This window comes from Trachypithecus francoisi, unplaced genomic scaffold, assembly GCF_009764315.1.
Source record: "Trachypithecus francoisi isolate TF-2019V2 unplaced genomic scaffold, Tfra_2.0 Lachesis_group12, whole genome shotgun sequence".
Lineage (NCBI taxonomy): Eukaryota > Metazoa > Chordata > Mammalia > Primates > Cercopithecidae > Trachypithecus > Trachypithecus francoisi.
This window is the reverse complement of record NW_022681457.1, coordinates 116,793,364-116,807,915: the sequence shown is the minus strand read 5'-3', so window position 1 is coordinate 116,807,915 and position 14,552 is coordinate 116,793,364. Positions and strand designations below refer to the sequence as shown.

Sequence of the window (14,552 nt, the reverse complement as noted above, 5' to 3'; positions counted from 1 at the left end):
CCTCATCAAGATCAGTTTCATTCTTACAGGAATAGTACAGAAATTAACACATTATTTAGAACATGCAAACTATCTGTTTTTTCTTATTCCTGTTACAGAAAGTTATGTGATGAAAACAGCATTTTAAAACCTTCTAATAACATAAAGACTCAATGCATTTTTTTCCATTTTGTCAGGTCTGTTTCACAGATTATATGTCATAAATATTATTTCATTACCAGCATATCGTATAGTGGTTTAGTTGCTATGAAGGCTCTGTTTCCTTTAAGTTAAAATTAAATATTTTTCCTCTTTCATGATTTCCTTGTATGAGAGATTTTACTTTGGAGATAAAATTCGGATCAGTAGGCTGGGCATGGTGCCTCACGCCTGTAATCCCAGCACTTTGGGAGGTTGAGGCAGGTGGCTCACCTGAAGTCAGGAGTTCCAGACCAGCCTGGCCAACATGGTGAAACACCGTCTCTACTAAAAGTACAAAAATTAGCCAGGCATGGTAGTGCATGCCTGTAATCCCATGCCTGAGGCACGAGAAGTGCTTGAACCCGGGAGGCAGAGGTTGCAGTGAGGCAAGATCACACCATTGCACTCCAGCCTGGGTGACAAGAGTGAAACTCTGTTACTCTGTTTCTGGGGAAAAAAAATTTTTTTTCAGATGATTAGCTGTCTTACAGTTTCTCTTGCCCCTGAAAGTTATGAGTCTTATTACTTTGTTTTCCTTCTGGAATGCTTTTTTTCCTAATTCAAAGATACCTATTACAATTTTCTGTGTGACATTTGGTTCTGTGGGATCTTAATTTATTTCTTTTCAGTCATCCTTTATTATTTTATATTCTTTGTGAAGTGTCTCTTAAAGAGCTTTAAATATATATATATATATATCAGCCTTCTCTTTGATTCCAAGCCCTTCTGTCTAATTAAAAAAAAAAAATTCACTGTGGTAAAAACACATACTATTTACCATATGATATAGTTTGGCTGTGTCCCCACCCAAATCTCATGTTGAATTGTAACTCCCACAATTCTCATGTGTCCTGGGAGGAACCCAGTGGGAGATAATTGCATCGTGAGGGCGTCTTTCCCATGCTGTTCTCGTGATAGTGAATAAGTCTCATGAGATCTGATTGCTTTAAAAATGGGAGTTTCTCTGCACAAGCTCTCTCTCTTTGCCTGCCGCCATCCATGTAAGATTCGACTTGCCCCTCCTTGCCTTCTGCCATGATTGTAAGACCTCCCCAGCCATGTGGAACTGTAAGTCCATTAAACCTCTTTCTTTTGTAAATTGCCCAGTCTTGGGTATGTCTTTATCAGCAGCATGCAAATGGACCTAATACACCATCTTAATCATTTTTAGGCATTCACCCCATTGCTGTGAAGGATGTTTACGTTGTTGTGAAACAGATCTCCATAACTTTTTTATCTTCATATCTGAAATTCTACTATTTCTAATTTTTTACCCACTACTTAATTTAATTTAAGGATAGCTTTACATGTTTCTTATTCCAATTATAGATTGCCCCATCTTTTAAAAATAGTGTTACATAAGCTCTAGAAAACGTGTGTCATCCCTGCTTGCTTCTACCTCATCTCTTTTCCCATCTTTCAAAAATAATTGATTTTATTTCTCTTCCCCTTTCCTAAATATACATTTTCAACCTTTAATTGTCTGTATTTCTTTCTCTGCTTTTGTTAGCTGTTCGTTCTGTAAACATTTATTTAACAATTACTGTGGGTCAAGAACTAGTCCAGATGCAGATACAGCTGTGAACGGGACATATACAATATTGTCTGCCAGGTCTTTCCCATTTTTTCCCCAGGTATTTTTCCTTCAGCACTGCCTGTGTCTTTTCAGCCTTTTCATTTTTGCTGATTACTGATTACTGGAATATTTCCCTTCTGTATTAGTCCATTCTTACACTGCTATAAAGAACTACCTGAGACTGGGTAATTAATAAAGGAAAGAAGTTTAATTGACTCACAGTTCCACATGACTGGGGAGGCCTCGGGAAACTTACAATCATGACAGAAGGGGAAGCAAATCTGTCTATCTACACATGATGGCAGGAAGGAGAAGAATGGGAGCCAGGTGAAGCGGGAAGCCCCTTATAAAACCATCAGATCTCATGAGAACTTATGATCATGAGAATAGCATGGGGGAAACTGCCCCCATGATTCAATTATCTATCCCACCAGGTTCCTCCCACCACACATGGAACTATAGTTCAAGATGAGATTTGAGTGAGACACAGCCAAACCATACCATTTTGCTCTTGAGCCCTCCCAGATCGCATGTCCTCACATTTCAAAACACAATCATGCTTTTCCAACAGTCCCCCAGTCTTAGCTCATTCCAGCATTAGCCCAAAAGTCCAAGTCCAAAGTCTCATATGTGACAAGGCAAGTCCCTTTCACCTATGAGCCTGCAAAGTCCAAAGCGAGTTAGTTGCCTCCTAGATACAATAGATGCACAGGCATTGGGTAAATACACTCATTTCAAATGGGAGAAATTGGCCAAAACAAAGGGGCTACAGGCCCCTTGCAAGTCTGAAATCCACTAAAGCAATAATTAAAGCTTCGAAATAATCTCCTTTGACTCCATATCTCACATTCAGGTCATGCTGGTGCAAGAGGTGGGCTCCTACAGCCTTGGGTAGCTCTGCCCCTGTGGCTTTGCAGGGTACAGCCTCCCTTATGGCTGGTTTCATGGGCTGGCATTGAGTGTCTGTGGCTTTTCTAGGCACACAGTGCAAGCTTTTGGTGGATCTACCATTCTTGGGTCTGAAGGATGGTGGCCCTCTTATCACAGCTCCACTAGGGAGTCCCCCATTGAAGACTGTGTGGGCTCCAAACCCAAATTTCCCTTACACGTCTGTCTTAGCAGAGGTTCTCTCTGAGGGCTCCGCCCCTGTACCAGACTTCTGCCTAGACATCCAGGCATTTCCATACATCCTCTGAAATCTAGGCAGAGGTTTCCAAACCTCAGTTCTTGTCTTCTGCACACCTGCAGTACCAACACCAAATGGAAGCTGCCAAGGAATAGGGCTTTCACTCTCTGAAGCTATAACCTGAGCCGTACCTTGGATCCTTTTAGCCACAGCTGGAGCTGAAACAGCTGGAATGGAGGGCACAATGTCCCAGGGTTGCACAGAGCAGTGGGGACCTGGACCAGGCCCAGAAAACCATTTTCTGCCTCCTAGGCCTCAGCCTGTGATGGGAGGGGCTGCTGTGAAGTCTCTGACATGCCCTGAAGACATTTTCCCCATTGACTTGGTGATTAACATTTGGCTTCTTGTTACTTATGCAAATTTCTGCAGCAGGCTTGAATTTCTCCCCAGAAAATGGGTTTTTCTTTTCCATCACAGCTTCAGGCTACAGATTTTCCAAGTTCTTATGCTCTGCTTCCTCTTGAATGCTTTGCCGTTTAGAAATTTCTTCCATCAGATACCCTAAATCATCTCTCTCAAGTTTGAAGCTCCACAGATGTCTAGGACAGGGGCAAAAGTTGCCAGTCTCTTTGCATAGCAAAATTGTCCTTTACTCCAGTCCCAACGAGTTCCTCATTTCTATCTGAGACCACCTCAGCCTGCACTTCATTGTCCATGTCACTATCAGCATTTTGGTCAAAGCCATTCAACAAGTCTCTAGGAAGTTACAGACTTTCCCACATTTTCTTGTCGTCTTCTGAGCACTCCAAACTGTTTCAACCTGTTACCCAGTTCCAAAGTCACTTCTGCATTTTTGGGTATCTATGGCAGCACCCCACTCTGCAGTACAAGTTTACTGTATTAGTCCATTCTCATGCTGCTAATAAATACATACCAAGACTGGGTAATTTATAAAGGAAAGAGTTTTAATTGACTCAGTTCAGCATGGCTGGGGAGGCCTCAGGAAACTTACAATCATGGCAGAAGGGTACATGTCCTTCACGTGGCAGCAGCAAGGAGCAGTGCCAAGCAAAAGGGAGAAAAACCCCTTATAAAACCATCAGATCTCATGAGAACTCACTGTCACCAGAACAGGATGAGGGCAACCACCCCGATGATTCAGTTACCTCCCACCACGTCCCTCCCTTGACGTGTGGGGATTATGGGAACTACAATTCAAGTTGAGATTTGGGTGGGGATACAGCCAAACCATATTACCTTTTGTGTAAAATATTAGTATGCCCTGAAATAATTCTTTTGGATCTCAGAATTCACTTATGCCATAAGGCATGATGTAATTCTAGTTTACTCTTTATATTGTACTTTTGCCTTATAAATCTCAAGGATTGATACTCTTACTGAGAGCAGTTGGTTAACGCCACCCCCTTTCTAGGCTATGCCTGCGTTACCTCCTTCGATTCCTTATTTTGAGCACACAGAACATCAAGAGGACTTAGGAAGCAATCCACTCAGCTGTTGTCAGCCTATGGTCCTATATTAGAATATGTTTCTGTTTAACATGTCTTGTACAAACTTCTTAGAAGGATCTGACCATTACTTCTTCAGAGCACGCTTTTAGAAACAAGCATCACGTATTTACAGCGTAGGAATGGAAATGCATCATGGGCTCATGTCTGCTGTCTTAGATTACGTAGTCTGACTTTCAGTGGTCCAGGACTTCTAATGAGTGCAGTTGGAGTTCAGGTGTCTGGTGTGATGAATAAATGGTATAAGCAAACTGACCTCATAGTAAAGGCTGTTTTCTGTAAAGATTATACCAATCTTCAGTGCTTTATTAATGCTTTCTGATTCTTCTGTGATTGTTTCTTAGAAGTTTGAAGACCTGGGCTGCTTATTCAATATTTTGGTTCTTTTGGATTCTCACTGTTTATGCTACCTTCAGTGTATATTTTTTGAACGTCTCACAGTTTTCCGTGCTTCCTATAACTGGGGACTTCTTGTTTCAGTGAACAAATGCCCAAAAGATACTCAGGAAGCTCTAATCAGAGGAAATAACATACAGTCAGCAAACACTGGGCAGAAATTTCAGCCTCATCTGCCTCTAAGGCAAATTTAGACATATCTGAATTACCACCTCATAAATCAATAAAATTGATGCAGAAATCAACAGAATTGCTAGGAAATCATTGGCATGAGGGTTGTGAGAAAACATTAATAAAACTCTGAAGATTGGTACAGTTTTCTGGAGGTTTATCTGTACACAATAAAGTCATAAAACGATTCTATCATTTGACCTAGGAACACAACTTTTTGAAATTTATCCAAGGAAAGAGCTTAAAGAAAAAAAGAAAATTATATAGCTAAAAAGCTGAAAATAGTCTGAATTCCCAATTTTTTAGAACGGTCCAGAGTAGGCTGGGCGCAGTGGCTCACGCCTGTAATCCCAGCACTTTGGGAGGCCAAGCCAGGCGGATCACGAGGTCAGGAGACTGTGAGACCATCCTGGCTAACACGGTGAAACCCTGTCTCTACTACAAATACAAAAAATTAGGTGGGCATGGTGGCAGGCGCCTGTAGTCCCAGCTACTCAGGAGGCTGAGGCAGGAGAATGGCATGAACCCGGGAGGCGGAGCTTGCAGTGAGCTAAGATCATGCCACTGCGCTCCAGCCTGGACAACAGAGCGAGTCTCCATCTCAAAAAAAGAAAAGTCCAGACTATTACAATGGAATGGAATATTACCACCAGAGTAATTATGTCCAAGGATCATTACATTGACCTTTGAGATAATGAACATGGGCAGTTTGGGAACTATGGAAAGTAATAAGGGGAAGAGAGAAAACCGATTCTCACTGTTACACCTAAGGCTCACGGTTCCAGTACCAAAGCCAATACTAGTATTTCCCAATACTAGAATTGGGAAATACTAGGATGTGACTGGATCTCAAAATGGAGAAAGAGGGTTCCATTTTAATCAAGGAGACCTCTCTCTCTTTTTTAAAAAATAGTTTTTTGTTTGGTAATGGTACGACATTGTTTCACTGAGAAAGACTTGGCTAAGAGGGAGTGACTGACCAGGCATCTTTCTTTCTAACAGCTCCACGGTATGAATGTGCTCCGGTGAAACCTTTTTTCTGCAGGATCCGGTAAGTATAGTGGCTCGTGGAAGCCAGAAACAGTGGATTATACTCTGAGTTTATTTTGCAGTTAGTTTGATTGTTGTGTATTCAGCTCACTTCTGTTGCAAGATACAAAAAATAAGACTTGTTTCTTGCCACAAGGAGTTCGTTTTTGATTGAGAAGAGACATGCTCATGAGAAAACTAGATAAATAATGCAGTAGGAGACTGGGCACAGTGGCTCACACCTGTAATCCCAGTCCTTTGGGAAGCAGAGGTAGGCGGATTATAAGGTCAAGAGGTCGTGACCATCCCTGACACATAGTGAAACGGAGTCTCTACTAAAAATACAAAAATTAGCTGGGTGTGGTGGTGCACGCCTGTAGTCCCAGCTACTTGGGAGGCTGAGGCAGGATAATCACTTGAACCTGGGAAGTGGAGGTTGCAATGAGCTGAGATGGCATCATTGCGCTCCAGCCTGGCGACAGAGTGAGACTCTGTCTCAAAAAAAAAAAATAAATAATAATAATACGATAGGAAAAAAGTCTAGAAAAATAATTCTTAATTCTGGGAGCATTTGTATAAGAGTCACTAGATGTGAAGTACACTAAAATGACCGTTGTTTTGGGCTCTTTTCTGTTTGCTCTTTGTTTTTCAGTCACATTTAAAATTAATTTTTTTTTTTTTTTTGAGACGGAGTCTCGCTCTGTCGCCCAGGCTGGACTGCAGTGCCCGGATCTCAGCTCACTGCAAGCTCCGCCTCCCGGGTTCACACCATTCTCCTGCCTCAGCCTCCCGAGTAGCCAGGACTACAGGCGCCCGCCACCTCGCCTGGCTAGTTTTTTTTTGTATTTTTTAGTAGAGACGGGGTTTCACTGTGTTAGCCAGGATGGTCTCGATCTCCTGACCTTGTGATCCGCCCGTCTCAGCCTCCCAAAGTGCTGGGATTACAGGCTTGAGCCACTGCACCCGGCCTAAAATTAATTTTTGAAATTTTTAATAGCTTTAAAGAAAACAAGAGATTTATATTTGTGAGAAGGATTTAAAAGATCTAGAGACAGTGAACCAGAAGAAAATAGATGAAAATTTTAACAGTGGTTGATTGCTGGTGGGAATTACTACTGAATTTTTTTATCTTTTAAATTTGCTGCAATATATTGTTAGTGTTCCCTTTATGTTACATATGTAATATATGTAATACATATTATATATGTTGTTATGTATATAAGATGAAAATAATGTATTATGTTCTTTCATAATAAAAAGAGCAAGTATTTTAAGATGACATTGTGATTGCTGGTTTTAGTATTGAAGTTACTAAATGCTCTAGATGTTTAGAGAGAAGAAGAACCCTCATGATGAAATAGTCTAATATTCCAATACTCCATGGAATTGGGGTACTTGAACTCATAGGATCTGGATGCTTGGGAGGGACGGCCTGAGGAAGGGCGCAGCAGTGGGAGGGGCTGTGTTGTTCCAAGGGATCATTCACAAGTGAGTTGTATGAAGATCTTAGAACAGTTCCTGCCTCCTAATAAGTGCCATGTGTGTTTCTGATGTTAATAAATATTTTGGGGTGCTTTCTCTGAGCCAGGCACTTTGTCAGTGCTGGGATCCAGAGTTCTTGCCTCATGTACCTTAAATTCTGTGAGGAGGAGACCAATAATAAACACATATTCAAATGCCTATGTGTTGGCTTGTGATAAGTTGTGTGTAGACAGTAAAGCAAAGAGCGGGAGTTCTGGGAAGTGGGAGATTGCTGTTGTATTCAGGGTGATCCAGGAGCTCTTAGGAAGCCTAATTGGCAACAGTGACCAGAAGGAGGGCAGGGGGTGAGCCACACTAGTATCTGAGGGGTGGCAAGTGTCTGAGAAAGTGTGTTCCAGGCAGCGGGAGCAGCAGGCACAGAGGCCCTTGGGGTGGGCCATGCCTGGCCTGTGGGAGGAGTGACATGGAGCTGCTGTGGCCAGAGTGGTGGAAGGAGCGAGGATGGAAGAAGACAGGGAAGCACGGGCCACACCACAGGGACCTGTGACTTCTGCACGAAGTGTTTTATTTCAGTTTATCCCTTAATTATTTTCAAAATGTTTTTCTGGGAATTTTCAAACATAACACAAAAGAAGAAAAGATAATGTGATGAGCTGCTACGGTCTCATCACCCAGCTTTTTAAGAATTTGAACCCTGGCCAGTCTGGTGTGATCTCTGCCAGCACCAGTTCCTTAACCCCCTCTTCCCAAGTTACCAGGCAGTGTAGCTCAGATCTCGTCTGATTTCCTCCGTCAATATTTCAGAGTGTCATTCTAAGAGAGAAAGTTCTCATTCATGTTTTAGGGCTCAAAATGGTCCCATCTTAGGCCAGTAGGAATCCCTTTGGGTTGGCCCCTGTACCCTTGTGAGAGTGCCCCATGGTCTTTGACAGCTTCCATTGTTTTAAGCATGAGATGCCCCAGACTCATTTTAGACATTCCTTAACCCAGATGTGGCCTCAGTCATTTCTCTAAGGATCCTGGTTCCTTGTGGTGGGAAATGGCACCCAATCTGGATGATAGGGATGGTTATTGCTGCAGGGCTGTCATTGCTTCTAGGAATTTTCAGTGAACGGAGGTAGGAAGCATTCATTTCAGTTTCCTTTTTTTGTTGTTGTTGTTGTTGTTTTTTTTTTAATGACAGAATCTCACTGTGTCCCCCCAAGCTGGAGTGCAGTGGCACAATCTCCGTTCACTGCAAACTCTGCCTCCTGGGTTCCAACGATTCTCCTACCTCAGCCTCCCGAGGAGCTGGGACTACAGGCATGCACCACCACAGCTAATTTTTGTATTTATTGTAGAGACAGGGTTTCTCCATGTTGGCCAGTCTGGTCTTGAACTCCTGACCTCAAGTGATCCAACCTCCTTGACCTCCCAAAGTGTTGGGATTACAGGCGTGAGCCACCGTGCCTGGCCCAGAAACAGTTTCCATTATGAAAGGCTGGTGTTGGCTGCAGTGTTGAAGATACTTTGGAGGGGGAAGAAGGGAGACAGGGAGGGGAGTTGGAGGCTGTTACAGAGGTACGGGGTATAGGCCAGCATGCCAGGGGAGGTAGAAATAGTTGTATATTCTGGATTTTTTTTTTTTTTTTTTTTTTTTGAGACGGAGTCTTGCTCTGTCGCCCAGGCTGGAGTGCAGTGGCCGGATCTCAGCTCACCGCAAGCTCCGCCTCCCGGGTTTACGCCATTCTCCTGCCTCAGCCTCCCAAGTAGCTGGGACTACAGGCGCCCGCCACCTCGCCCAGCTAGTTTTTTATATTTTTTGGTAGAGACGGGGTTTCACCGTATTAGCCAGGATGGTCTCGATCTCCTGACCTCATGATCCGCCTGTCTTGGCCTCCCAAAGTGCTGGGATTACAGGCTTGAGCCACCGCGCCTGGCCTATTCTGGATTTTTTTTACACTTGATCTTAGCCAAAAGGCTGAGAAGAGATACTCTGGATATTTTTTAAGAGCTAATTACCAGAATTTTATTAATGGGTTATATTTGGAGTGAGTGTGAAATAAGAGTCAAGGATAACACCAGGAGTTTGGGGCTGGAGTTACCATTTATTGAGGCAGACGAAATTCTAGGAAAAGCAACTTCCTGGAGGAGGAGGGAAAGAATGTGGTGCTTAGCTTTAGATAAGCTAAGTTTGAGATACCTGTTGAATATCTAAGTTGAGACTCTATGAGAGTCTGGAGTTAAGGAAAACTTCCAGGCTAGAGGTAGATATTTGGGTCATCAGCGTGTAAATGGCGTTTAAAACCCTTGGGCTGGATCAACCTGAAAAATGCATTTGCGGATGGGGAGGGAAGCCAGAAGGTGTGAGCATGGATGTGGGTTAGCAGCACCGGGACACAGCTCACTTCCCAATGATTCTCTTTTCTTGGTGAAATGGGAAGCAAGGTCATCAGTTGAGGGTGCAGAGTGGAAGAAGATTCTGGAGTGTGTGGGAGAAGAGAAAGAGCAAGGTGGGGCCGAGCGCGGTGGCTCACACCTGCAATCTCAGCACTTTGGGAGGCCGAGGCAGGCGGATCACCTGAGGTCAGGAGTTTGAGACCAGCCTGACCAACATGTTGAAACCCCATCTCTACTAAAAATACAAAAATCACCTGGGCGTGGTGGCGCACACCTGTAATCCCAGCTACTCAGGAGGCTGCGTACTCCTGGGTAGGAGGTGGGGGTTGCAGTGAGCCGAGATTGTGCCGTTGCATTCCAGCCTGGGCGATAGAGCAAGACTCTTGTCTTTAAAAAAAAAAAAAAAAAAAAAGATGAGGGGGAAGTAGGAACAGACTAGAGAATCTCTGGCAGCACTAAAGACCTCCTTAGGATTGGCAGTCACACCTTTACGTGCTGGCGAGAGAGTAAACAGGTGATTGGTAAAAGTTGGGGAGTGTGAATTCAGTCTTGGGCTTTTTGACTTCTAGGTGAAGTGGCATCTGCCAGTAGAAGCGTCTGCTGGGCAGCTGTGATCTTTGAGGTCATCAGAGCCGCCCCTGCCGAGAGGTTCTTGTGAGGAGTGGAAAGGAGCGTGCCAGGGACAGGGCTTGCTGAGCTTGGTTTTAGCCTCAACTTTTTCTTTCCTCCTCAGCCAGATGCCTTTATGGATGGAGCGCCTGACCTCGTGCAAGGGCCCTCATCACTGAAGCTGGAGACAAAATTGGTTCTTAGAGAGTGTAGAAAGGGACGACTGAGAACTGGCCCCAGGGGATGATTGCAGGGGACCCCGTTTTCTCTCTTGTGACACCTGATGTAGATATGTGAGATGAGACGATTATGCTTGTCCCTCTTCATAGCAGAAGGGGAAAAGTCAAACTGGGAATTCAGTGCATAGAGGCTAGGAGAAAAGTCATGGAACCACTAATTCTGTTTTTACACTCACAGTAAGCTAAGCCAGTTCTTTACACAACCTCTTACTTGTTGAATAATATAGAAAATTTAAGCTACTATATTCTTTCTTTTGAAAACAAACATGTTTAAACATTTTAGATGTGGGTATATCTCTCTTGGAAATTACCAATAAAACATTTCTCCCAGCCTTGTTTTGCCATGGGCCAGTAGGGTGCATCAGGACCAGCACTAATATCTTTAATCTCCTCAGTGGGGGTGAAGACAGAAAGCAGGAGAAGCGTCACTCCCCATTCCGGATCATCCCCTATCTGATTTATGTACATCGTCCTGGCCAGCCAGAATCGGAATCGGAACCTTGCTGTCTCACTGTGGTTGAAAAGATTCACTCTGGTTATGAAGGTAAATCAGTAGATAAGATGCAGAAATGTCAGCAATCAGATAGGAACATGGGAAAGTCCGTTTACGTCAGTCATAGAACAAAAAAAGAGCTCTTGGGTCTCCAATTTGACCCTTAAACTCTTCAGGCGTTTGAAGCTGGTTTTCATTGATGTGTCTGTTTACGACTTTTGGCTTCTTGTATGGCATTGCCTTCATGGTCAGCATGGCTGAACGAATGGTCTCAGCACAGGATTTGGTGACATACAGTCTTCTAGTCCTCCCTCTGCTGGTGACCCAGTCAGTGTGGCCTTTTGTTTGTGTTGTGTGAAATAAGAGTGCTGAAATTGTTTCCCAGAGAAGCCACAAGAGTGATTTTATGTTTTTGAAGTGTTTTGAAACTCCCTGAGTAAAACGTGTATTTTATCTTTTACGAGCAGAACTATATTTCTAAATGCATATATCATGCATATATCAATACATAGGCAGTTTCCATGTATTACTGAGAAGTCAGTTCAGATGTAAAATGACGTATGCTTTCCTACAAATTACCATCCTAAGTAACAGTCATACAATAAAAACCACAGGGCTTATGGGAAAAATGGGTTTAGGAGCACAAAACTAAAAAAGTTGCATATTAAAAATAAGACAAATGGAACAAAAATGATAATCATTTCATACCTGTTAAATGATTAGGAAATATACAAACACTTCAATAAATATGGGTCATAGCACAGGATGGACTGAGGTAGCAGGTAGATGTTTGAGGTGTGTATGCATGTTTTTGTGTATTCTTTTTTTGTTGTTTTGCTTTGTTTTGAGACAGGGTTTTGCTCTGTCACTCAGGCTGGAGTGCAGTGTGTGATCATGGTTCATTGCAGCCTCAGACTCCCGGGCTTAAGTGATCCTCCCGCCCCAGCCTCCAGGGTAGTTAGGACCACAGGCACGCACCATCACACCCAACTAATCTTGTTTATTTTTGTACAGACAGGGTCACACTGTGTTGCCCAGGCTGGTCTCGAACTCCTGGGCTCTAGTGATCCTCCTGCCTTGGCCTCCTAAAGTGCTGGGATTATAGATGTCAGCCATCACACTTGTTATTGTGTATATGTAAGTGGTTCCTTTCAACTGGATGCTGTTTTCTGCATTCACTGAAGGTTTCTTGAAAATAAAATAGTGCACAAGGAAATGAGATATTAGCACTTGCTCAGATTGTTCCCTAATATATCAATCACTTTTTTTTTTTTTTTTCCTTGAGTCTTGCTCTGTTGCTTAGGCTGGAGTGCAGTGTTGCGATCTCGGTTCGCTGCAACCTCCACCTCCCAGGTTCAAGCAATTTTCATACTTCAGCCTCCCGAGTAGCGGGGATTACAGGCGCCCACCACCACACCCTGCTAATTGTTGTGTTTTTAGTAGAGACAGGGTTTTACCATGTTGGCCAGGCTGCTCTCAAATTCCTGACCTCAAGTGATCGGCCTGCCTCGGCCTCCCAAAGTGCTGGGATTACAGGCGTGAGCCACCAAGGCTGGCCACACTTCATTATTAAAGCAAGCATTAGAATAGAACTGACCATATCAATTTTATTACACTAAGAATATCCATATGGTACTAAATAATATTTGTAGTATTTTTGTTTGTTTAGTTATATGCAGCTACTAAATCTGATTAAACTTTTCAGTCACTCCAGTTTTAACTAGTATTTGTGATGAGCCAGGTGTGGTGGCAGGTGCCTGTAATCCCAGCTACTTGGGAGGCTGAGTTATGAGAATCACTTGAACCTGGGAGGCGGAGGTTGCAATGAGCCGAGATCGTGCCACTGTACTCCAACCTGGGGGACAGAGCGAGACTGTCTCCAAAGAAAAAAAAAAAGAAAACTATTTAATGTGCACATTCATTCTCTCTGTGTTTAAAATTGACTTTAATAGGCTTCACATTTTTACCTAATTAAAATGTAGTTAGTGATGAAATTATTATTTAACTGTAGCTTTGGCTGCTTGAAGGCCAGGCCCTAAATGAGATTTCTGCCATTTCATATAGATTTTGTTCTCTTTTTAATATGTTAAGTGGTTAGTTAAGTGGATGATTAATCAGATATTTGCCTTTAAATGGGTCTTTGTTTTTTTTTCACAGCTCTTCGAATCCCAGTGAATAAAAGAATCTTTACCACGACACACACCCCAGGGTGTGTTTTTCTGGAAGTGGATGAAAGGTAAGCACTTCTTTAAGCCGAAAATAAATTTGTTTCTGAAAATAAATATAAATGTGAAGAAGTTTATGTTTGCATGTTTACACATTATATAACTGAAATCTGTCCATTTGCCTATTTGATCTTTGTTAAATGGAAATATATGTTGTCTAAATTTTTAATATAAATATCTTGCACATGAGAACGTGATTACAAGTTATATTTGATTTCTCAACAGTATGCTTTAGCTGGGCCAAGAATTATTTCATTTTACAGAGAAGATAATGAACCCAGTGGCCAGTTTGCTGAGAACAGATGTATAGTATCTGCGCTCAAACTGGGACCGAGACTCTGGTCTTCTAGCACCTATTCTGGTGTTATTTCCACTTGCCAAGTGCTTCTCAAAACAGTTCATGATGAAATTTTGGTTAGTCTGAAGTGGAGGCGAAGGTGGGGAGAACAGATTATTTTTTATAAAGAATTGTTCTTTATTTTGAACTTCTGAACTTCTGTCCTTCCTGCTTTTGGGGGATGTTGAAATAGTCTTTGTTATTTAAAGGATAGTGATAGTAGGTAGGTGTTACTGCTTGTTGCTGTTTTTTAATATCTTTATTTGGAAAAAGTAAATATCACTATCACTACACCAGTATCCCACAATTTTTCCCCATATTTATTTTTACATTTTACTTACTCATGAAATTCAAAAATCTGGGAACCAACGCACCACACCACACATAACTGTAAAGCAAAAATGTCAAAAACGTTTTTTGATAATTTTTTATTAAAAAAATTTAACATCTGAAAATGAGTGTATTTGATAGTATTTACCTTGAAACCAAATAGTAATGTGTGAAATACTTAATCTGTATAAAGTAAGAAAATTCAGCTAAATACAATTTTAAAAATAGCTTAAATCTCTTGTATTAGAAAATATTTGTGGGTTTCTACACATGGAAAATATTTATGGAATCCAGTTTTTTCTGAGGCATCCTTAGTCTTACCATGGTAAGTTTCCCATGAACCTTTATCCTGAAACTATTTCTGTGTACTAGCTGTCTGTCTATCTTATATTACCTTTTGGGTAACATTGTTTTTTTTGTTGTGTTTTGTTTTGTATTTGAGATGGAGTCTCAC

At 42.2% G+C, this 14,552-nt stretch overlaps 1 protein-coding gene across 14 annotated transcripts in view; it reads left to right on the top strand.

Moving 5' to 3' along the window:
• Nucleotides 1-14,552, top strand: part of PER3 (period circadian regulator 3) — a 62,326-nt gene that overhangs the window by 3,708 nt on the left and 44,066 nt on the right. For 10 of the 14 annotated variants that reach the window (XR_004441119.1, XM_033228522.1, XM_033228521.1 and 7 more), the window contains 3 exons: nt 5,975-6,026; nt 11,109-11,257; nt 13,364-13,442. Coding sequence is in view for 13 of the 14 variants with exons in the window: in XM_033228522.1 (XP_033084413.1) it covers nt 5,975-6,026; nt 11,109-11,257; nt 13,364-13,442 (280 nt within the window). In the remaining variant the exon portion in view is untranslated. The remainder of the gene's footprint in view (nt 1-5,974; nt 6,027-11,108; nt 11,258-13,363; nt 13,443-14,552) is intronic. The other 4 variants (XM_033228528.1, XM_033228527.1, XM_033228525.1 and 1 more) reach the window with 1 other exon arrangement.